The sequence below is a fragment of the Helianthus annuus genome, chromosome 9, assembly GCF_002127325.2.
Source record: "Helianthus annuus cultivar XRQ/B chromosome 9, HanXRQr2.0-SUNRISE, whole genome shotgun sequence".
Classification (NCBI taxonomy): domain Eukaryota; kingdom Viridiplantae; phylum Streptophyta; class Magnoliopsida; order Asterales; family Asteraceae; genus Helianthus; species Helianthus annuus.
In genome coordinates, this window is record NC_035441.2 from 30486854 (window position 1) to 30512333 (window position 25480).

Consider the following 25480-nt stretch of genomic DNA (forward strand, 5'->3'; position numbering starts at 1 on the left):
ACAAATTACAAACAAATGGAAGGTAAACGGGCAACAAGCTGCACCGCAACCCCTTTTGAATTGCAAAACCGATCCTACCAAAGATAAAGTGACTCTTCAAAAGGGACGAAAGGTTATGTTTTGCCTTGTTCATCGAAAAGAAACTAAAAAAGGGGAAAAGGTTGTTGTAACTCCCATTATTGAATATCAATCACAAAAAGGTGTAAAAGACATGATTTGTTTTAAACATCTTTTAGACTATCTACTATCATAATCCAAACCAATCAAATCCTTCATTAAAAAACTATTTTCTCCCTCTTCCACTTACCTAACCCAACCCAACCCAACCCAACCCAACCCAATTCATTTTTTCAGTCTCATTCACAACCCAACCCAACTAAAATCAATATTTTATTACATAAATATGCTTTATAATTAATTTTTAAATAGAGAAAAGAGAAGAAAATAGTTAAACATTATATATTTTGGTTGCAAACTTTGGTTGTGTACACAACCTGGTCGTGGGATATGATGAATTATTATATTAAAAATTACTTGCTTTTTTGTTTCATTATCCACACGGCAACCGTTTGTGGAGCTTAGTCACCATAGTGACTAGTCTTATGTAATCGGATGAATTGTGTAAAAGTTTTGGATGCGTATGAAATGAAATTTTATAGTTACAAACTAACTGCCGAAGAGTAAATTCAACAGATGAGACCGCAGGTTTAGGACGTTCAAAAGGAGTGTGCCTTGTTTTTTATTATTATTATTATTATTATTATTATTATTATTATTATTATTATTGTTTTTTTAAATATAAAGCATATGTATGTAATTTAAACTCTAAATATGAATGTAGCCACATAAACTATTTATGTAATTAACTTTTTTTTTTAATTTTGCACACATTATAAGTAAAAGAAACATAATTAACCAAACTTTTAGAGAAAGTCACACTAAGAACATGTAGCCTTGACTTCATGCATAGATGCCATACCTAAAGTTGGGTTTCCAACTCCCATGCCAAAGTGGCAAAGTACACAACAAAGGCCCCAAATTCAACTAAGCCATGTTACCCCATCATGTCTCAACACCAGATTTAATACTTTCAATGCAAAACCCATAACCCTAAATTGGTAAAAATACAAATTAGACAAAACTTAAAAACATTAACTTAGGGATAAAAAAAAAGTAAAAACGTATATAAATTATTTCAATATTAATTATTTCGTTGTTAAAAGACATCTTTAAAGATTTTTATTTAAACCCCGTTGTTAGGATCTGAGTTTGATACTTGTAAAATAATAATGCAAGTTAAACAGGCAATTTTGATTGCAATTAAAAGGGTTATTGGATTTTAATAATCCTACGTTTCACCCATTGGCGGATAATAATCCCAACTTTAAAAATTTCCTCTAACGATCCCAACTTGTAAGACTTTGGCCCCCATCGATCTGTTACATTTGGAAACAATTGTTAAGCTATCCTCTGTTGCTTTGTTCCAAAAATTTGTTTGGCCAGCCAGATGTTTGGTATTCTTCATCAGACCTTTGCTCCAACAGAATTTAGGACTTGAACAAACCTTGTTTCTTCATGAACAGTGGTTCCAAGGCTTCAACAGATATTTGTTGGTCTTCAACAGCTGCTCTGATTTAGGTGTTCAAGATTCACTATCTTTGGGAGGAAATTGTTTCTTCAACTGTTTATTGCTTGATCTCTTATTCTTGTTTTGACTTTTGAATATCATCTATTCTTCTATAGGTCCAATAATCTCCCCTTAGAACATATGATACTAAAACATATCTTTATTTGATCAAATTTTATTTCTCATCAACTGTTCTCTGATTTGTCCTTTGAATTGTAATTCAAAGTTTAGAGACTCAATGTCTTCTGGATCCTTTTCCAGTGGAAGACTTATTAGGTCTTGCAGATCTTCAATTATTAGTCTTGAGGCACTTTTCATTGAGATTTTTTTCACCTCCCCATTGGCCTTGAGCAATGTCAATTCATGGGTATATTTGTTTGACTTCTATTTTAGAATTTTGAAGCCAGTTGGATTTGTTGGGTCCAGGGTTGTTGCTGATGAGTTTTGGGCCACAAGTCTTCCCATGATTATGTCTGCTAGATCTTTTCTCCTTGCTTCATCCTTCTTTTTAAATTTTCTTTTGAGAAAATTTCTTGCAGCTAATGCAATATTTCTTGTTGATGGAAACTCAGAAGGTTCAACAAAGGTGTAACACCTCGAAAATTCATAAGTAAAAAATATGTCAACACGTGTCTAATTAACTCTCAAATATGCCAAATTATTTGGACGAGAGGGACTAAATGTATAAAAATGTGGAATTTTGGATGTGGAAGGGTCATTTGTGAGAAAATGCCAAATTTTGGCTTCTAAAGGTTTCTTACGGACTGTAGGGCATTTATAAATATTTCAATCTCTAATACTCCCTTATGGACCACAAGACTTATGCCTTACGGACCGTAAAGTATTTGAATAAACTGGGTGCGCTGAGGTCCTTACGGACCGTAAGCCACCACCTCTTACGATCCGTAAGGGGTGCAGCTGGCAGCAGCAGCTTGCTGCTGTTGCCACTTAGCTCGCGAATTGCCACCATGATTCTGATTCTTCCACCTCAATGGACACTAATCTGCATCAGAGAAGCCTTGTTAACACTTGGCATCATCTCATGATCTTTATGCGACTATAAATAGAGGCCTCCACGAGCCTTCTAACTTGCATCTCTCATTTTCCCATTGTAAATCTTCTTGGAGTTGCTTCTGATCTATAGAGGCCTCCTTCTAGAGTTTAATCTTTTCCTTGAACACTTGTAAGTGTTCTAACTCAGTGCTTTTTTCATTTATTAGGCTAGATATTAGCCGAAAGTCAAGCAAATTGACTTTAGCTTTGAATTTCGGTTATGACCCGTTTAAGTTAGTTTAGCTACTGATTTGAAGTTGTTTTATGATCATATTATTGTATGGAATAACGCTCTAAGGTTATACCATTTGATCATTTCATTTGTCGGGTTTTTATACAAGTCCATATTATATGCCTAAATAATGACAAAAATGCCCTTTTGCCCATAATTAGTTTTGAAACATAGTGAACATATCAAATGAGTTTGAAACTGAAATAACACTATATTAAACATGTTTTGGCATATTTGACTTGACATAGACCCATCCGATCACCCGATGCCGCCTATGCGCGTACGATTGACTTATATAGCCTAGTTTATATAAGTTAGCCGAATCGGGTCAAAACATTTCCGAATCAGTTCTAATCAGAATGTATGATTGTTTGATCCATATCATACGAGTCATAGTACTCGTGAGGGTGCAAACCACATTCTATCCAGTCTCCACTTAATCTAGCGAACTGTACCGATATTATTATAAGTTAACCAGTCCAAGTCATATAACAGGAATAAGACCCGTTAACATTCTAACGGATTATAGTTCCTTCCATTCCAGACTAAGAGCATCCAGTAAATTGCTCTTGTGTTAGTTGTTTTGATAAACGACTGTGCTTATGTATCTTTCATTGTAAAGCTAAGCTCAGGTAATGTCACGACCCCCGACCACACCCTGGACGGGAGCCGCGAGCAGTCATGTGGTACCGGTGGTTATTTGAAAATATTGCAGTGGAAAATTTCATCAGGACCGTGAGTTAGGAAAATACCGGAGTTTAGAAACACCGGATTTTATTTTTTAAACAGATGGGAATAAACCCATGTTTTACAAAGGTAGCTTTAATATGGGATAAACCTGAATATATGAAACAATGTTTTCTTAATTTAATTTAATTGATAAAATAAGCCACTTCTTTAAGCTTTTCGGTGCCATATCATCACTCTTATTCCAATCTACTGTAATCACTTGAAACGCCTTTTAAAAACATTTGGTCAGCGGGAAATACTGGTGAGTTCATTCAATTTGTACAAAAACACATTTGTTATACTTTACAGTATTAAGAGCGATTACAATTGCCTCTATCTTATAATTAACTGGTCCAGTTGTCACTCGACCGGATCTATGACTATGGTCATATCCTTATTGGGTCTTTTCACCCAAAAGTGACGTGTATCACTTTTTAGGTCCTTTCACCTAAAAGTGAGAAAACATTAGTAATTGTGCACAATACCCCACTTACTGCCAGTAATTTAAAATAACAAAGACTTAATCCCTGTAACATATAACTGGAAAACATTTGGGTATTGTAAAGCACTTTTGATAAAAAGAGAATGACTCACCATGTTAGTATATAGTTTTGAACAAGCATCTTGATTCTAAGTCTTCTGATGATTATACATCTAGTTTGATTGTAAGTATATAGTTTGGAGTTTTATGATAGTTAAACATTTAGTTTAACAGAGTGGAATACGTATTAGTGTAAAACCACATCAAACCTAACGATGGTCACGAGATCAGAACCTTAACAAAATTCACAAAGGATAGTCTTATTTAGACAACACTTTGGCATTCGTTAGTTGGTTCCCGAGTCGATCGGACAGAATATCGCATCGGTGATTATTGGTTAGAACACCAATGTATAGAGACAAGAAATGAGCAAAGAAAAATGAATCCTAAGCTTCCTATTTATAGGTAAGGGATAAGTCTTATCCCATATAGAACTTCCCTAGGTGTTATTTATCCATATACATCTTCCTCGGTTGAACCTTCCCTAGATAAAACCTTCCTTAGATAATATTTTCCTTAGATAATACCTGCCCCATATATAACTATTTAGATATTATCTACTCATGTATATCTTGTTGTTAACTTTAGTTGTTTCACTTTACTTAACTGTTTAACTGATTAACTTACTTAGCTGCTTAATTAATCTCACTTAGCTTAATTAATCTTACTTAGCTTAATTAATTAATCTCAACTGGTTAATTACATCATTTACTTAGTCGATTAATTAACTTAATTAGCTGCTTAACTGCTAAGTTCTACTTAACCATTAAGTTTACTTAAACACTAAGTTTACTTAATCGCTAAGTTTTCTAATTAAACAGCTCCCCGAGTATGAGTTCTAATTCTAGATACAATGGAACTCGTATTAGTGTATTAACTAAATTCAACTTTAACGATAATCACGAGATCAAAACTCACAACGAATGACAAAGTATAGCCGTATATAGGCAGCACTTAAACATCCGTTGGATCAGTTTCAATCAATCGGATATAGTAACGTGTCAGTGATTAGAGTTATTACCCTGATAACGAGCAGAGTTTCGGGGTTTTAGGGCGTTGATTGAAAGAAATGAAGATACGAGAGAGTAAGTTCGTCAAAATTTGATCGAACTGGTGCACAGATTTCAGTCCCACGCTGCTGGGTTTATAGTCCAATTTGGACTCTCCAGCATGTCGCGCCCGCGTCCGCTGTTCCTGGCGCATGTCGCGGGGATAGTTGACCTAGCTTTGGTCGCCACGTGTCACACGTAGGTCTGACACGTGTCGCAGTGTCGTGACGCGTGTCGTTGGCTGCCCTTCTCGTCCAATCGCGCGGTTTTCTCGATTTTCGTGTTGGTCTTTATCACGTATGTTTGGGTCATGATCCTAATTTATTCGGTTTATAATTGCGAGTCTAATAAAGGTACTTTTGTGTGGGTTGGTTCATCAACCATCAGGTTTTCAAGTTTTATCTTGCACACTTCGGATTTTGTTTATGGATTTTTCCGAGGGTTGTTACAGGTAAATACTCTTAATCTATTTTCCCTATACGGGCTTGAGATACGGTAAAATTATTTGCCTCTTTGTCGGGTATGGGATCAATGACCAATGTGTCCAATATCCAGATAACCCGTTTTAATCTGTTATGCTTGATAACTTAAACATTGGGGGTTAATGCGATTGTGTCCTCGATATCCACGGCTCACTTAATTGCAAGTGGCCACGACTTAAGCGCGGGGTGTAGGCTTACACCTGACAGACGCTAATGATATATAAAATATTTTCTTATCCAAATGGGGATTAAAGTGGTGTGTCAGTTAATCATGTATCAGAGGTTAGTTCTGGGCCCCATATGTATTGACAAGCATGTAATACTGGTAATAAGAGACATAGTTTATCTCAAGTTATTTATGAAAATGATATACCAAATGGTATAAAAATGTTTTGAAAAGATTTTCAAAATGTGTTGGTTAGTTGTATTTACCAGTGAAAACTAACGTATTTTCAAAAGACTAAGCATAGGTTACCAAGTATGGAATAGGCTGGAGCTGCTCGGTAATTGCATATTGGAATTTGCGACTCCACGCAAAAGCCTAGTAGTCTTTATGTAATAATTTTGTTATTTCGATCCGCCTGTGGATCTTTTAGTACACATTCAGTCTGTATATTATTTTGAACTTTTGGACATTTGTACTTTGTAATAATTATTTTTAATCCCAAGACTTCCACTGTGTTAAATGTGAATATCTATATGAATCATCACACATAAACCCTAAGTCTGGGCCTACCAAGAAATCAGGGTGTGACACAAGGTTTTTACAGGGAAGTCTAGTTGATCATATTTTGGCTTTTTGGGTAACGAGGGATCCTTTTTCTTTTGATTTCAAGCTCTTTATAGTTTTTAAGGGTTGTTGACTCATTCCATTTTGCCATTTTTTTAAGGTGCCCATTCTTACAGTAGCCAACTCTTCCTCTATTATTTTGATCTTTAGAGACCCTTTGTCATTTGGCTTCTTTCCATCTTTCCAGTTTGGGGGTGAAGGTTTAGTATCAAGAAATAGCTTCAACTTTTCAATCCTTATTATTTCATCTAGCAAGGATTTAGTTGGCCATCCTGTGAATTCTTCCCTATCAGCATCATATGGTTTCTTTTCCATGATGTGATTATGATAATCTTCACTGAGCAGCTTTTTGAGATCTGCATCAGTTATGGGATCATGAGACAAATTTCTACAGATCATTATAGCATACCCTTGTAAGGCATCTACTCTTATGTATTCTTCTTCCAAAAGTTGTTGAAGTTATTTGTCATCCTTCCCTTTATCTCTTTCCAAAACCATCCTTTTGGCTTATCCTCTATTATGTTCCAGATATTCATTAACACCGGCTGGCCTTGGAGGGTTTGCAGATGAAAGGGATGATGATGTAGTTGACGATGATGTTGGAAATGATGAAGCTGTGGTTTTGATGGGTGGTGATTTAGTGGGTGAGGTTATTGTTTTCCTTTTTCTGGTATGTGGGACTGGCGAAGGTAATGTGGTAAGTGTTTTTGTTGTTGTAACATATGTTGGCACTTTGGAGATGCCAACAGATGTTTGGAGTGGTTGATCAGTGGTTTGGGGTTGTTGATAAGAGGTTTGGGATATTTTGGCCTTTTTGGCTGTAGGTGTAGGATTTGGTGGTGGAAGCTTTCTGAGACCATCACTAGCCCCCCTCCCCCGGCCTTTTTGGTATCATCTGAAGGATACTGGGTATTGGAGTGGTGCTAGTAGCTTGAAAAAAAAAATGATCTTTTATGGCTTGAATTTCTGTTTGTGTATCATTAAATCTTGCTTTAATCACATTTCTAATCATTTCCATATGTATGTTGTGGGTGGCATCTGCAGATTACCTTTGGAGTTGAAGGTGGGATTGGGCATGAAACCATACCTTTCAGCAAGCTCTTCATTTGTTGGAGGACGCTTAAAGTTTTGCACCAAGATCTTCATCATGTCTTTTATCTCAGCCACTGTAGTCTCTAACTTAGACATTCTCTTCGTCAATTCTTTGTATCTTAATTCATCACCTTAATTAATAGGATCATCTGAATTCCAACAGAGGTGGTTGTACCTGATTCCTGAACTTGCCCTAGTCAGTTGATGGGGTAAACTCTATGTGATTTATTGTTGAGAGGACAAGGTTTGTGCAAGACACATTTATCAATTGCATCAAGCAATGTTTGTATGGTAGATAGTACAAACGTGGTGGGTGGTGGTGGTGTGAGAAGAGAAGCAGCCCTTGGAGAAGGGCTTGAGAAGAAATGTTCAATTGAGTCATGTCCTTCCTGATGTGGACCCCTTGTGGTTACAACATGATTCTTTTATGGGGATATGTGAGGAGTTTGGATCGGTTGAGATGTTTGCATCTGTTGTGAGGAAGTAACTACAGATGTTTGCTGCTTTTGTGCTACAGCAAGTTCCTCTGGCACCTCATCCTCAAGATTTACCACTTTTGTTGTTTTTCGTTTGGATTTGGGCTTGTGGATATAAGTGATCTTTGTAGGAATGGTTGGTGTGTGTTCCACAATGTTGGGTTGGGCACTATGGTCACCAGGAGCAATGGGCTCAGCAACAATTGTTGTAACATCTGTTGCTTGGGTTTTTAAAACATTTTCTTCACCCACATTTTCTTGACCCTTGGTCATCATGCGGGTGAATGCTTCATTGGAAAGACTTTTAATTTGCGGGGCTTCACCCTGTGCAAAAATGTTTTGTGCCAAGACCCTTTCTAAAATAAAACTTAAGAGTCTCGCGTACAAGAGAAAGGCTTTAGGTTTGCCCTCTTTCTTGGCTCTTACATTTGCAACCATATCAAGAAAAGAGTTTTGATAGCCTATAATTTGCATTTGTTAAAATGGCATATCCTAAATAATGTGTTTCTAAAGGAATTTCATTGTAAGATTTGGTTTTTGGTGAAAGACATATGAGTAGAGTATGGAAGAAAAATTTCATTGCAAGTGGGAAGTTTGGTTTAAAAAGTGTTGCCCCCACTATTTGTGCATCATACATCCTCTCTATGAATTCATTTTGGAGATCAGTTTTAGAAAATGTTTTTGTACCTGTCTCATCATTCAAGACGAAGGTAGTTGAGATTGACTGAATATCAACGTTCTACACTTTTGAAGTGATAACATAGGGCTTTTATCAAGAAGTAGTCTGAGTTTGCCCAAAATTCACGAAGATTTGCAAGATGAATAGGTGCATTTGCGTTGAGGATGGTGAGATATTTTGATGACGTGAGAAGATCAATGATAGTGTGAAATTGTTTGTTGGCATCAGTTTTCACAAGCTATGGAAGATAGTTATGGGGTGGTTTCAAGTTTAGAGCTATTTTGAGTATAAAATCCTTTGAAGAACCCTTTGATCGGATAAATCTTTTGGATGATGAAAGAATCAATTAGAAAATTTGAGAGTAGATTATCTTTTTTATTGTTTGCAAAGAGGAAAGTTTGTGATTTTTGAGTTTATCGCACTAGTAAATGTAAACTTTGTTTGTTTAGGGTTTTTATAAGATTTTGGTAACAGTGGTGATGATGTGGCCAATAGTTACTTTTTGAGTAATGTGGCAGGCGTTCATATGTTCGGGCAAAACTTTGTTTAGCAAAGCTCTGTTTAACATGAAATGGGTCCTATTGAGAAAACCCTTTGGTGAAGTAATGAAAGGTATGTTTTGCCAAAGGTTTGTCTGGAAACCTCTAATAGTTGCCAACAGATGTTTGGATGTAAAGAACAGTTGTTGACACATATGTTTGACTTTAAGACAACAGATGGATGGAAACCCATGTTTGAAACCTCTTTTAGGTTGAAATAGAGTTTTGGGATAAAACAATGGTTAATTTTTAGAGAAACAGTGGGTCTGTTTGACCTTTGTAGTCAAACAATGGATAGTTGCATCAGTGGTTCTTTGTTGCAAACAGTGGTTAACATAAGTTAAACAGAGTTTTGAACCACTAAAGCAGATGCTTCACTCATTTGAATAGAGTTTTGCTTTTATGATTTTTAACAAACTTTTCATGATTTAAAAACACAAATTTTGATTTAAAATATCATATTAATGATTTTATTAATGAAGACTAAAGTTTTCTTTTCGTCTATGTTTAGCATCCCAAGTTTGGAGATCAAAATTTTAAAAGTAGATGTATCTAGTGCTTTTATGAATACATCTGCTAATTGATCTTCAGTGGGAACATGATGAAGTGAAATCAATCCCTTTTCATAACAATCTCTTACACTGTGATGACGGATATCAATGTGCTTTGTTTTTTATATGATACAAGGTTCTTGATAATGTTTTCAGCTGCTTGACTGTCCAGTTTTAGTGGTGTCTTTAAAGCAGTTATCCCAAAATCAACCAAATTATTTTGAAGCCATAAGAGTTGTGTAGTGCAGCTTGCAACAGTTATGTACTCTGCCACTGCTGTAGAATTAGAGATTGTTGTATGCTTTTTGCTTTGCCATGATACCAAAGCATTACCTAGGAATTCACAACCTCCTGATGTTGACTTCCTTGTTTTATGACATCCAGCAAAGTCACTATCTGAATAACCTAAAAGCTCAATATTTCTATTAGTTGGATACCAGATACCAAGTGTGGGAGCACCTTTGAGGTATCTGACTATCCTTTTTGCAACTACTAAATTTGACTTTCTAGGTGATGCTTGATATCTTGCACATACACAAGTTGCAAACATAATATCAGGTCTTGATGTACTTAACTACATTAAGGACCCTATTATCTGTAAAGTGTCTGATGTATCAAATCTTTTTTTTCATCAGATATGAATGGTTTGCACTCATGGGGGTGGTACATGGTTTACAATCATTCATGTCAATTTTTCTTTCAAAAGTGTTTTGACATATTTGTTTTGATGAATGAAGGTTCCATTTTCAAGTTGTTGTACATGAAGACCATGGTTACATTGTAACTCTCCCATGGCACTCATCTCAAATTGTGTTGTCATCAATTTTCTAAATTAATCACATAGTTTATAACACGTGAATCCAAAAATGATATCATTCACATACATTTATACAATTAGCAGATCTTTCCCTTTTCCATTTTAGAAATAGAGTTTTATCAATTTTATCTCTTTTGAATTCATTGATTGGATAAGAGAAAAGTGGATAAAGTATCATACCAGACTCTTGGTGCTTGTTTTAGTCCACACAAAGCTTTGTTTAGCATGTAGACATAGTCAGGATGGAATGTGTGTTCAAAAACCTGGTGGTTGACACACATAGACCTCTTCTTGGATTTTTCCATAAAGAAAAACACACTTTATATCCATCTGATACACCTTCATGTTGTGGTTATCACTCATTTGTGAGACACTGATTAGATTGAATTTTAAATAGTCAATAAGATTAACATTCTCAAATTTTAGCTTACCAGCTTGGACAGTTCCTGATCCCAACACTTCTCCTTTTGATTATTTCCAAAGAATATATCACCACCTCCATGAGTATGGAAGTTCAATAGTAGAGTTTTGCATCTAGTCATATGTCTGGATACTCCGCTATCTACATACTATAGGCTATCTAGGCATGTAGAGACTCCCATTTTGGTGGCCACTGATGCACATTCGCAATTATTCTCATCTTTAGTTGTATTCCAAGGATCATTGTTTTTTACAACATTCGCATCAAACTTTTCACAAATTGTTGTTTATGCTAAGTTAGATGCATTCTCAATAGTTTGTATGTCAAGAGTTCCTGGTTGTTCTTAACAATTTCCTCAGTTTTAGTTTTACTGAATTTCTCTTTTAACTCATCCCATGGCTCTTTTGCACTATTACAATGTAATAGTTCTGCATAGATCTCGTTTGGTAGAGCCTTTGCAATCATATTAAGTGCTTTGGCATCTATCTCTAACATATAGTAATCTTCCGGATTCTTTGGCTCTTGCACATTAAGATTTTCAACATTGGGTGTCATTCGAATATAAGGTCCGAACATTATAGACTTCCAACATCCTATGTTTTGTTGAGCAAGATAGTGCACCATCTGACGTTGCCAGATATTGCAATCAGATCTGACAAGCATTGGTGGTTTGCTATTGTAACCAGAGATAAGGGAATCATGGTTGTTGAGTGACATTCTCTTTTGATCTTTTGTAGAAGAACATAGTATGTGAGACACTTTTGAGTTCTACATTTTTCTACTCTGAGCTACGAATAGTTATCTTTGAATGTTAAACTGATTGTGAAATCAAATTTAACGTGACCAAGCTTTAATACTTGTTGTTAGTATCTGAGTTTGATACTTGTGAATAATGCAAGTTAAACAGGCAATTTTGATTACAACTCAAATAATAATTTCACAAGTTGGAAGATATCATCAACATCTATTTTCATATATAGCCAAAAGATTACAAATTTTTTCAGAATGATTCTACAATCTCCCCCTCAGCCTGATCACTCATAAATCTAAACGTACAAAAAGAGAATGTCTAAAGTGATGAAATAGATCTCTAACATATGAGATCTATTTATACTATGTACGAAAGCTCTGTTTGTGATTGGCTGACATCACCTTGATAGTAACACCTTATATTTCTAACATAAAAGATTCCACAGATGTAAATCACACAAATGATCTAACTATGCTAAAAAGCAAATACTGTTACATTAGGAGACAACTATTAAGCTATCATATGTTGCTTTGTTCCAAACATTTGTTTAGCCAGACAAATGTTTGGCCTTCTTCATCAGAACTTTGCTCCAATAAACTTTAAGACTTGAATAAACCTTGTTTCTTTATGAACAGCGGTTCCAAGGCTTCAAACAGATGTTTGATGGTCTTCAAAAGATGCTCTGATTTAGGTGTTCAAGATTCAATTTTGGGAGGAAATTGCTTTTTCAACTGTTTATTTCTTGATCTCTTGTTCATGTTTTGACTTTTGAATATAATCTGTTCTTCTGTAGATTCAACACTTGTTTATTTTCCTGTTGTGATGAGGTAACACAAGATAAAAATTTTATTTAGTCTCGTGGTAAACAGATTGTAAGTTGATTTATACAGTAGAATGTTTTGTATAATGCTAGGACCTTTTAACTTAATATTTACATTTAGTACTAGGAGATATAAAACATAGAAGGTAAAAATTACATGTCTAAAAGATTTTGGTTGTGTAAGTACCATTATTGAAATTTGTATAAGAGTTTAAAATTAAAAGATTATGGATGCAGCAATTATAAACACCCAACATTCCATGAACACTCCATATATACGGATCTTATGGAGTGGTGGAGCCACATAAAGAGCATTGATGTTACCCGACTCAATATATTCCGTGTGTTATATAGAACGCGTAATAGAAAATTTTCTTAAATGACACCAATGTTTTCTTATTTTTCTTACGACTAGTGTTTTCTTACTTTTCTTACAACTGACACCATTAATTTTATTAAAAAAAAATAATTGACCCATTGGCATGAAAAAAAAACTATGGATATTTGTTACTAAAGAAAAAAATATATAAAGAAATAATTGACTCATTGGCATGAAAAAAAAAATATGGATATTTGTTACTAAAGAAAAAAAAATATATAAACGTGTTACCTAAATTTGTTTTATAGCTTATTAATTAAGCTTAATTACTTGAATTCCATGTAGTCAATTCACTTTAAAATTTTAACCATTATTAATTCATGTCTAATTTTTAAGCTTTTAACCCATTAATCTTAGTGACCCAATTAATTAATTCCAATTGTTTTGCTTAAATAATATAAGACTGCTAATGATAAACATAAGAGTTATCAGACAAACATAAGCTAAGAAGAGTCACAACTGGTGTGACTTAGGGATGATTCCGTTCGAACATAAGAGTTACGAGACAAACATAAGCTAAGAAGAGTCACAACTAGTGTGACTCAGGGATGATTCCGTTCAAACTGAAGAGATAGGGTGCGGGGATTATCGATTCTGATATAAGAGGGGAGTCGGATTAGACATGAGTGTTTTTTTTTTAATATGGACATTGTACTTTTAATATGAAACTGGTTTTTATTATGTGATTTGGCCCGACTAATCTGAACTGATCTGAAAATTTTGACACCGGGTTACTATAAATCCGGGTACCAAAAAAATGACACCATAAGAAAATATCCTGCGTCTGTCACTGATCTTATGAGGAAAAACATAACAAGCCTAATGTGTTCTACTCAATTAAATTCCAACTTATTTTTATTGTTTCACAATTCGATAGGTGAAAACATATATGAACGAAACTTTGGGGCAAGACTAATGCGAATTTGTAGCCTTTAACTTCAGCTAAAAAGAGCGATCAGGGGTGTTTATGATTTGGTTTAACTTCGCTTAGAGATGGCCAATTCGCCATACCGAAAGTCAGATTTCCGAGTCCCAAACTGCAGCAAACAACAAATAAAGTGGAGCCATATCTTCTTTTCATGATGTGTTATAATTTTTTTAAGAAGTCTAAACAAATTACAAACCATTAGTTTATTTAGTTAGTGGTAATCGTTCAGATCATAAAAAGGGCTAGAGGGACATTTTTGGAAACCAAAACTGTTTTACCTCTTCGATTTCTCTACTTTTTTAAAAGAAAATACGACATTATGTTTCTTCAATTACACACTACTTAGGCTAAATGGTATGGTCATGACCCCCATGATCCTTCACATAAGCATCTTGTTATCCGCTCTAATCTACGATCCAAAACCACTACCTCTAGAGTGTATCATTTGATTAATGGTCCTATGTGACAAATAAGTCCTAACCCACGCCTCACACCCCATAACCTTATGTGTAATTATGTACCTATCGATATGGATCAAATTGTTTTACTTTTTCGATTTCTCTACTTTTTGTAATTATGTACACGATTCTAGTTTACTTATTGATTCGATGTCATGACTACATACACGACTTATGTATGCACGGATTCCGTAAGCGTATACATTCGTATTTGATCCGTATCGATAAATCCGATAGACGGAGGTTTGAGACTTAACACACCCCATGCATGTGAAGCTGCTCATGATGCCTTCTTTCATGCCAAGCTACGCTAACATGGCCAAGGACGTGAGCCTGTTACACTTGGTCTTATGTTTCTCAAAAAAATTGGTTAAAACCAAATTTAACAAAGATCCGATGCTAAAAATATCAGAACCATATAATGGGTTGCTACTCGGGTTAAAGTTTAGATATATTTAAGTTTCTTTTCGGTCTCAAGTCCAAAAAACGAAAAACGAATTTGATTGACATAAACCAAATCATATTATAAATGGTTTCATAATTTATTTATTGGAAATTATGCCATCGGTACCAACTTTTACAAATGGTTTCATAATTAGTACATGTGGTGTACTTACTAATGGTAAAACCATTTGTTGAATCAATTACTCGGTTACTACATGTGGTAGAAATTTCCAATAAATAAGTAAAAAATGACAAAAGGGTAAACCACAAGTAATAACCGTGTAACTAATACTTTATATTCGATGGTAAATAGAAGTATCTTATAGTTAATTTAGTAAATATTTACATTCATCACAAGATAAAAGAAAGAAGGTGAAACTATAAGCTTATAAGATTTTGATTATTTTGTGTAAATACTCCATATGAATTAATTTTTATTCTTAAAATATTTCTTTGTTTATTAATGAAAAAACGTTTTAGTTATTGGAACTATTTTTTTATTTATATAAATGTGTGTATATATTGTTTCTTCATAATTTCTCCATCGTGTAATATTATATATATTTGAGATGTACATATAGCCTTTTTTTTATCATTTAAACTGTCCATAAAATAAATAAATAAAAGCCGAAGTCGTATTCATGATCACCTAATCCAACAGTACAGTTGAACTAAGCTATAAAACCACCCTATTATTTCTCAACTGAACACTTGCTCTTCCCACTTTCCACCTCATTATTTACAATATGTCATGGTCGATTTCATCACAACCTAGTTGCCAATTATTTTGTTGAAGTACTCATCTTTGGAACTGTCGGATTTAGAATGGTTTACAAAACTCTACATTTGGTGCAACTACTTATCAAAAACATGTGTTTCATGTGGATTAGACTACTTTCATAATATTCTTGGTATTTGAGAGTATAACTGGACTACTGACAATTCCAGAGTACTTGTGGGTGGCATGTTCAGTTAGTATTTATTAAGTATGTAATTTTTTAGAGTTAGTTTTGTAATTTATCAGAAAACTCAAGATAATAGACAAAATCACACTGCAGGAACCTTTATTAATAACCGAAATCAGAGTACAAGGGATCTGGTCATCACAGATTGACAATACAAAAGAAAGATATAAAAAACCCTAGATCTCTTACGGATAACTTGCAAGAGAAAAGGAGATATAAAAGTGTGTATGTGAGAGAACTGATGATGAAAGGACAAGGGGCTGCTATCCACTTTATAGGGACTCCAATATTCACAAATGGAAAATATATTGACAGCTCTTTGATATGCCAAAAGATGACAGCAAGAGGACAGCCTGGATAACATCAATATTACAGCAAAGGGCATCCTAGATAACATCTTGAACCGATCCAAAAGGCAGCCCAGCAACAAGCAAGAAGCCCAGCAACCAGCAGCCCAAAAGGAGAATCTTGCAACAAAACAAAGGAGCATTAAAACATAACAGAAGATATGGTATTAAAACTGAGACGTTAATGTCTTTAACACCCCCCTCAGTTTTAATACTAAAAGGATTAGAGAGACCTAAAAACTTACACATTTTTTGATGATCAGCTGGTTGAAGCCCTTTAGTGAAAAGATCTGCATACTGATTCAAAGAAGGAACGCCAACAGTTTTGACCATTCCAACGGCGATTTTTTCACGAAGGAAAAACAAGTCGATTTCAAAATGTTTAGTTTTGTCATGAAAGACTGGATTTGCTCCTATGGACAAGGCAGCAGAATTATCACACTTTAACTCAACGGGCAATTTAATTTTAACTTGTAATTCTTGTAGCACATTTACCAGCCACATTACCTCGCACAAAGCAGCGCACATAGATTTGTATTCTACTTCAGCAGAGGATCTAGATACGACACTTTGTTTTTTGCTTTTCCAGGAAATTAAGGACTTTCCCAGAAATATACAAAAACCTGTAACAGATCTTCTACTATCAATACACTTTGCCCAATCTGAGTCCGCATAAGCGGACAACTCAAAACCATCACCCCTTTTAAACATTAAACCAGCACCAGGAGCTCCTTTCAAATACCTCAACAACTTGAAGGCAATTTGAGAGTGAGCCGAAGTTGGCTTATGCATATATTGAGAAAGGAAATGAACAGCATATGCTATGTCAGGTCTGGTATGGGATAAGTAAATTAATTTCCCAACTAACCTTTGATATTCATTAACATTAACAAGGTTAGCTTCTTCCTTTTTACACAAATTTGTAACAACGTAGTTTGGTTCAATAGGACATGAAGCAGGCTTACATCCACTCATACCGAATTCATTCAGCAAGTCCATACAATACTTTCTCTGAGATAGACATATCCCTTCCTTAGTTTTAATAACTTCAATCCCAAGAAAAAACTTCAACAAACCCAAATCTTTGATTTTGAACTCAGATTGTAACAACCTTTTCACATTATCAATTTCTTGTTTGTTATTACCAGTTAAAATAATATCGTCCACATAAACTAACATAACAATGAACACATTATTATCAGATTTGATAAATATAGAGTGATCACATTTTGACTGATAGAAACCGATTTTCAAGAGCACATTCACGAGTTTTTCATTCCACATTCGTGGAGCTTGCTTTAACCCATATAAAGATTTGTTTAATTTGCAAACTTTATTATGATGGCATGCATTCAAACCATCAGGCATAGTCATGTAAACTTCCTCTTTTAGATTTCCATAAAGGAATGCATTATTAACATCTAGTTGATAAAGGGGCCAATCATTTTGAACAGATAAGCTGATTATACACCTAATAGTTACCATTTTCACAACCGGCGAAAATGTTTCATCAAAATCTATGCCTTCTCTTTGATTAAACCCTTTAGCAACCAACCTAGCTTTATATCTTTCGACTTCTCCATTTGATTTATATTTAACCTTAAAGACCCACTTACAACCTATAGGCTTTCTACCTTTAGGAAGTTCAACCACGGACCAAGTGTTACTTTCATGAAGGGCACTAAGCTCTTCATTCATTGCATTTACCCAATTACTATCCTTAACAGCTTCTTGATATGAGCTAGGTTCAAATATTTTATTAACATTAGAGGCAAAACACATATTATCAGGAGGCAGGTTAGCATAATTAACAACTCTCTCATAGCCGAATTTAACCTTGCCTTCGACTACATAGTCACCAAATTTTTTTGGAATAGACACAGACCTAGTGGATTTCCTAGTGGTGGTATGAGTACCCTCAGGAAGGTTTGATTCTTCATTGCTATTACTGGACTCAACCCTCACAGGATTAGGTTCAGGTTCATCCACTTGTTGATTGCCAGCCATGTCATCACCAGAGGATGGCTGCTGAGTATCAACATGAGGGTCTGATTCACTTGAACTACTGTGTTGCTGAGTCACAGCAGCTGAATCAGTTTCCACCTTCTCTTCATCATCGGGATTTATGTCACTTGAAGAATCATAAAAATCAAAGAAATTTAAATTATTTAAAGATTCAGTGTTGTCTAGATCAGATTTTGAAAACAACTTAGTTTTATAGGGAAAAACATTTTCATAAAAGCTGACATCCCTAGAGAAGGTAAATTTCTTTTGATCTAGACTCCAAACTTTGTAACCCTTTTTTAAATTTGAATACCCCATAAAAATGCATTTTTCAGCTTTTTCATCAAGTTTATCAGGATTATTTAAAACAGTAAAGAAGCATAAGCAACCAAAAATCTTCAAGTGACTGAGAGAAGGTTCAAATCCAAAAAGTAACTCATAAGGCGTTTTACCATTTAACACAGAAGATGGAGTCCTGTTAATTAAGTATGAGGCAGTGAGAACACATTCAGACCAGAATTTTAAAGGCACACCTGACTGAAATAATAGAGCTCTAGCAACATTGAGTAAGTGTCTGTGCTTCCGCTCAACAACACCATTTTGTTGAGGAGTGTAAGCACAGGATGTTTGGTGAATGATCCCATGTGACTTAACAAAGTTGGACATTTGAGAATTAACAAATTCAGTTCCGTTGTCACTCCTAAAAACCTTAATATTTGCTTCAAATTGAGTTCACAAGATTATAAAAACTTTGGATATTTTCAAAAACTTCAACTTTAGATTTCATTAGATATACCCAAACGGCCCTAGAATAATCATCTACAACGGTGAGAAAGTATTTGAAGCCTTCTATGCTTGAGACCTTATAGGGACCCCAAACATCTAAGTGAATTAAGTCACCTACTCTAGAAGTTTTGTGTTCACTTAAAGGGAAAGGGACTCTGTGTTGTTTTGCTTTATGACAAACTTCACAAGGATCAATATTAGCTTTATCAGATTTAAGATTTAAAACATTTAAGGCTTGATCAGCAGGATGACCAAGTCTTGAGTGCCAGAGCTTTATAGTTTCAGCTTTATTAAAACAGGCAATCACAGAATTGAAAGAATTACCACAGAAATAAAGACCATCAGTTTGTCTACCAGTCACCAGGGTTTTCTTTAAGTACGAATCCTGAATATAACAAGTATCTTCATCAAACACAACCCTAAGATGATTATCCTTGGCTAATTTATGCACAGAGATTAAGTTGACACAATATTCAGGGACAACAAAGACATCTTTTAAGATAACAGAGTTGGATAATTTGTAGCACCCTATTATAGTGACCTTGGCATCAGTACCATTAGGGTGTTTGACCGTTATGTTATAATCAGAAACATCAACTTTATTAAACATATTTTCACTTGACATGATCATGTGCTGATTAGCACCAGAATCAATAATCCAACTCATATTATTTTGTGACCAAATTTTACTGTTAAAACAATAAGACTTTTTGTAACAATCTAGAGATGAGATCACATTATGACATTTACCTCCAACATTTGTCTTAGGCGCATCGTCAGTCTTTTTCTCATTAAGCAAGTCTAGAAGTTTAGTGAACTGATCTGAAGTAAGAGAGTTCAAGGAATTGCTGCTAACAGATTTGTCACTAACAGTACTATTTATAGAAGAATTAGCAGAGATATTAGGTTTGGACCATTGATTGTTATTCTGATTAGGTCGTGGTCTAAAATTAGAAGGGTAACCATGAAGCTCAAAGCATTTATCAACCACATGACCTATTTTATTACAGTGAGTGCACTTCAGGTTGGGATTAGAAATTTTGGAAAAACGTTTTTTATTTTCATTGAATTGATTAGTTTTAGCAGCAAACCCGACATTAGGAACCTTAGAGGAACTATTTGAGTCCCTATGTGATTCCTCTCTAGATATTATCGAAAAAGCAGTTTTGACAGTTGGAAGAGGATCTCTTGTTAAAAGATTTGTTCTAACTGGTTGATAAACATCATCTAATCCCATCAAGAACTGCATGAGTTTAATTAAATGATTAAACTCATTGAACTTAGTAGAAGCTTGACAAGTACAAGAAGGCAGTTGCAACATAGCATCAAATTGTTTCCACATAGTATTAATTTTGTGATAATATTCAAAGACACTAGTGCCATTTTGACTGACAGAGTTAATTTTTTGAAATAAATCAAAAACAACCGAGCCATCTATTTTATTGTAAGTTTCTTTAAGATCATCCCACACCTCAGAGGCAAGTTTAGAGTAAACTTGACCAACATACAGTTCATCAGAGACAGAGTTTAAAATCCAAGTAAGAACAATGGAATTGCACCTATCCCACTGACTAGCTAAGACATCATCTGTAGTTGACTTTTTACAAGACCCATCAATAAACCCTAATTTATTCTTAGCCATTAAAGCAAGTTGCATAGCATTTGACCACACCACATAATTTTCTGTTCCTTTCAACTTGATATTAACCACAGTAAGACCACTAGAGTCACTGGCATGCAAATAAAGCGGATCACTAGCATCAAGTTTACTAACTAAAGTGACAGACGACTCGAACTTGTTTGTATTATCCATCAGCACAATAAACGAGAAGATATAAATAAACACAAGCCCAAAAAAACACACAGATAACCACCAAGATCAGCAAGAAATAATCAATAAAACACCAACAGACAAAAACAGAGATAGACAGAAGTAGGGAGGCGGCGAAACTGCACCAGTGTTCCCGATCGCTGGTTCGTCACTCAATAGGTGCCAACGCAGGTCTTAGTGCAGGAGCCGATTACCCACTACTTAACACTAACCAGAAAAAAAAAGAAAGATCTCACCGAGGGGTTTTCCCAAGTTAGGGTTCGCCAAATATAAACTCACAGTTGTAACCTTCACTTAGGGTTACACACTGTGAGGTAGAGAAGACGGACGGAAGCAAGAGGGAGCGAATAATCCTTCCTTGAATCGATCTGAAACAGAGTCCACAGACAGCCCTAGATCTGAACGTAGATCCAGCAACCCTATTTGAAGAGCTCAAGCCGATTCGATCAACAACACTGTTAGTCGCCCTTTTGAACGGCAGCGGAAGAACACCAGGAACTCACAATTCACCCTTGAGCTCTGATACCATATCAGAAAACTCAAGATAATAGACAAAATCACGCTGCAGGAACCTTTATTAATAACCGAAATCAGAGTACAAGGGATCTGGTCATCACAGATTGACAATACAAAAGAAAGATATAAAAAACCCTAGATCTCTTACGGATAACTTGCAAGAGAAAAGGAGATATAAAAGTGTGTATGTGAGAGAACTGATGATGAAAGGACAAGGGGCTGCTATCCACTTTATAGGGACTCCAATATTCACAAATGGAAAATATATTGACAGCTCTTTGATATGCCAAAAGATGACAGCAAGAGGACAGCCTGGATAACATCAATATTACAGCAAAGGGCATCCTGGATAACATCTTGAACCGATCCAAAAGGCAGCCCAGCAACAAGCAAGAAGCCCAGCAACCAGCAGCCCAAAAGGAGAATCTTGCAACAAAACAAAGGAGCATTAAAACATAACAGAAGATATGGTATTAAAACTGAGACGTTAATGTCTTTAACATAATTAGTGTGAATCGGTTTCTCCTAAACCGATGCGTCGTTTCCATCACACCTCATCGATATGTATATACGCTCAACACATCAATGGAAAATTCTAACACTTTTCTGCAAATCATTGTTTTGGTAATCTTCTATTAAGAGTGATTTTTGTTGGTAGCCTAATGAAAAAAGGGAAAAGGGTTGTTGTAACTCCCATTATTGAATATCAATCACAAAAGGTGTGGTTGTTATTCTCATTTTACCAAACAAATAAAAGATCGAAAGGTCGTTCGGCTTGTTTCAAGATAAATTTGATTGTTTTGGTTAGTTTCTGGCTGGTAATTTTTGTTAATTGCCAACGAATCCTTCAAATGGGTTACGGCCACAATTTGGATTTTTTTTGCAAAAGGAAAAATTTATGGCATATATTCGGCAGGAAAATTTGAGGCCTGTTACGGAATTGCTTAAGAAGCATAGAACCAACTTGAAATATTTATTTATGGTTTAAGATTATACCCGGTTGTGTTCGGGATTTACTATCGACATTCAGGGTTAGAAACAATCTATATAAGAAATTGTTATGTGTTTTATTGACTGGTTTTTTGTTCAATCAGATTTTATTACAAATTGTTAAATCTTCTTTTTATCTAAGTACCATATGGGAAATTGTGTGATACGGAACGGAAGCAACCTGTGAAGGGTGCACTTAAACAATCGTGTGATACAATCAAAGAATAATATTCTGAGTGATTCAGATTATCCAAAAATCTATGTGAAATAGATCCGAGTCATGTGATACAAAGTTATGTGAAACGATTACACAAGAAAAGCAGTGATTGTTTGAATGTTTGTGTGAAACAAACAAAAATGGAGTGAAACCAACCGTGTGAGACGATCCAAGATCAGTGTCAGACCGAATAAAATCTAAGAGATTCAAAATATGAAAAAAAAATTGTGTGAGACAATTAAAATCAAGGGTCTGTATGAAACAAGACCCGTGTAGAAGAAGAATATGATCTGTGAGAGATTGTTGTGAATTGATATTATTCACAACTAAACAAGCATTAACAGGAGATGATAAATTTGCATTCAAATTCAGAATTGATTACAATAGAAACTGAGATTAACAAAATACTAGAAGGGAGATGGGAATTTAGAAATTACAAGAAACGTGATGGGAAATCAGAAGCTTAGAGTTAGGATGGGAAGAAGAAAATACACACGCTCATTCATCATATTCGTTCCCCTTCTAATTCACGCTACACTCTTTCTTATATCTTCGCTCGCACATAATCATCTAACCTTTGGGCCACTAAACTGGGCCAATAAGTTGGGCCTATGATGGTCTAGTATGGTTCATAACATTACTCCCCCTTTCAAAACCGCCTTGTCCTCAAGGCGGTGTGTAAAAGAATTGAGAAAGCCGACAACGCTACCCCACATACCCATCTGTTTTGACTTTATTCGGTTGTAGGCTAGGATTAAGTTGTTTGAGAAGATAAGGCATATAGTAGCGTATTCCAACACGTGGTCATCCAAGTTGGTTGTGTGAAAATAACAACGGATGTTTGGTGGCATATGCCCATAAAGAAAGCCAAATGGAGTGATAACTGGAACCAAGTGCCCACTGTGTTGTTTACGAAAGTGTAGGTAATGAAGTGAACGAACTGAAGCCAAACGTGCAATTTGGCAGAAGCAAGAGGGTCGTGGTTGTAGCAAGCGATCTCGGGTGGCCTGTGTCCAAACAGGGCAGCAAAGTCTGTTATGGTGTGAATAGTAGCTCCATGTTGCATAACTCCACCAGTTATTTTGCAATAATGTGGCAGATTAGCTATCGTCCAGAAGTACCTCGCACCATGAGGAAACTCGGATGGGAAGCTTTTGGGCATCAATAAGTGAAACCCCAACATGTAGCATGGCATGATGAAGTCAGCATATATGACACAAGCAGCGATCAAAAATTCGTTCATAGGGGAAGCTATAGTAGGGGCAGTAGATGCATCTCGTGTTATAGGAAGAAAATGTGATTGAATGCAATTGAATCTGATCATTATGGCAATGAGATCATCGGGCTTAATCCTGACTGACAGAGACAACTTGATAAGGTTCAAGAAAACACCACCATTATTGGCAAGTTGGTAACCGAAATTGGCTTCTAGTTCCCTAACAGCCCCAAAACTCTTCATTACTACAATTTGTGGATGGTTGGCCAGAACAACAACAACAACAACACGAAGCCAGGGGATCATCCAAATAATATAATCATCCTTAGCTGCAGTTAGAGATACATTTGTTGCTGGACTAAACTGAAAAATGCTAATTAATGAGATTGGATGTATGGGAAGATGATGAGTAGCGAGTTTGTGACGTGTGTCCACAACATGATCAAGTTTCTGCAAAATCAACTCCCTGCCCCACAGTGTTAATGGATGCAATATTAAAGAACTAATCATTGCACGAGTAGCTACAAAAGTTTCCAACCAGAACTCAAGAGAAGTAGGCGTGGCCAACAAAAAGTTATGCAAGACCATTGTGGAACCTTGAAGCAGATGCACATGGCTACAACCCCACAGTAAGAAAAATGGAACCAATTTAGCCATGGAATCGAAGAGAGTTGAACTTACGATTTCCTGTCCAGCAACCATTACAAACTTTCTCACAAAACGGTGAACCGGCTGATCACAAACAGAACATAAACAATACCACGGGGGTTTCCATGGGAACTCGATTGTTAAGGCAAACATTATACCATGAACTACCATGCGAAGTATCTGTGAAGGGTGCACTTAAACAATCGTGTGATACAATCAAAGAATAATATTCTGGGTGATTCTGATTATCCAAAAATCTATGTGAAATAGATCCGAGTCATGTGACACAAAGTTATGTTAAACGATTACACAAGAAAAGCAGTGATTGCTTGAATGTTTGTGTGAAACAAACAAGAATGGAGTGAAACCAACCGTGTGAGGCGATCCAAGATCAGTGTGAGACCGAATAAAATCTAAGAGATTCAAAATGTGATAAAAAGTTGTGTGAGACAATTAAGATCAAGGATCTGTATGAAACAAGACCCGTGTAGAAGAAGAATATGATATGTGAGAGATCAAATCAAGACCCTTGAAAAAGAAGAAGTTCGTGTGATACGAATCGGGTGAAGTAAAGAAACTATGAAGTTTGTTTGTATGAAGCAACAGGGCCGAGCAACCCGTTACCCATGTTGTCGCCCAAGGCCAAATTTGCCCGAAAGGTTTTTATAAGCTTTTATATATGTAGTAAATTATATATTTAGTATATGCATCCATTTATTATACATAAAAAAATTGATAGTGGAGTGGAAAAAACCATCTCAAGATAATTTAGAGGTCTCAAGTTCTCCAACACCTTAATTCATTTCCCCTTACCATAATTTTGGACCCAATTTTTTATGTCGCCCAGGGCCTAATATTTTTATTTGAGAGTTCTCGGGGACTTTTACAATTTTTTTTTACAATTCATCTCTTTTCTCAAGCCCCTTTCATTTTTCTACTCTGAATCGCACTTCTTCACTCTGATTTCACATCAATAGTGTTGTCTTTCAAAGTAGGTATGACATTCGGTATTTGATTCTTACTTCGCCGTTCAGTTTTTGTTTTGTTCAGAGGCAAATGGATGTATCTTTCAGGAGGTGGTATGGCACAACCTCAAAAAATA

At 35.5% G+C, this 25480-nt stretch overlaps 1 protein-coding gene across 1 annotated transcript; it reads right to left on the bottom strand.

The window, feature by feature from the left end:
- Positions 1-18895: 18895 nt before the first annotated feature.
- LOC110877381 (retrovirus-related Pol polyprotein from transposon RE1) lies at positions 18896-20773 on the bottom strand. The gene has a single exon (XM_035976892.1). The coding sequence runs from the start codon at positions 20771-20773 to the stop codon at positions 18896-18898; it is 1878 nt and encodes a 625-aa protein (XP_035832785.1).
- Positions 20774-25480: the final 4707 nt, after the last annotated feature.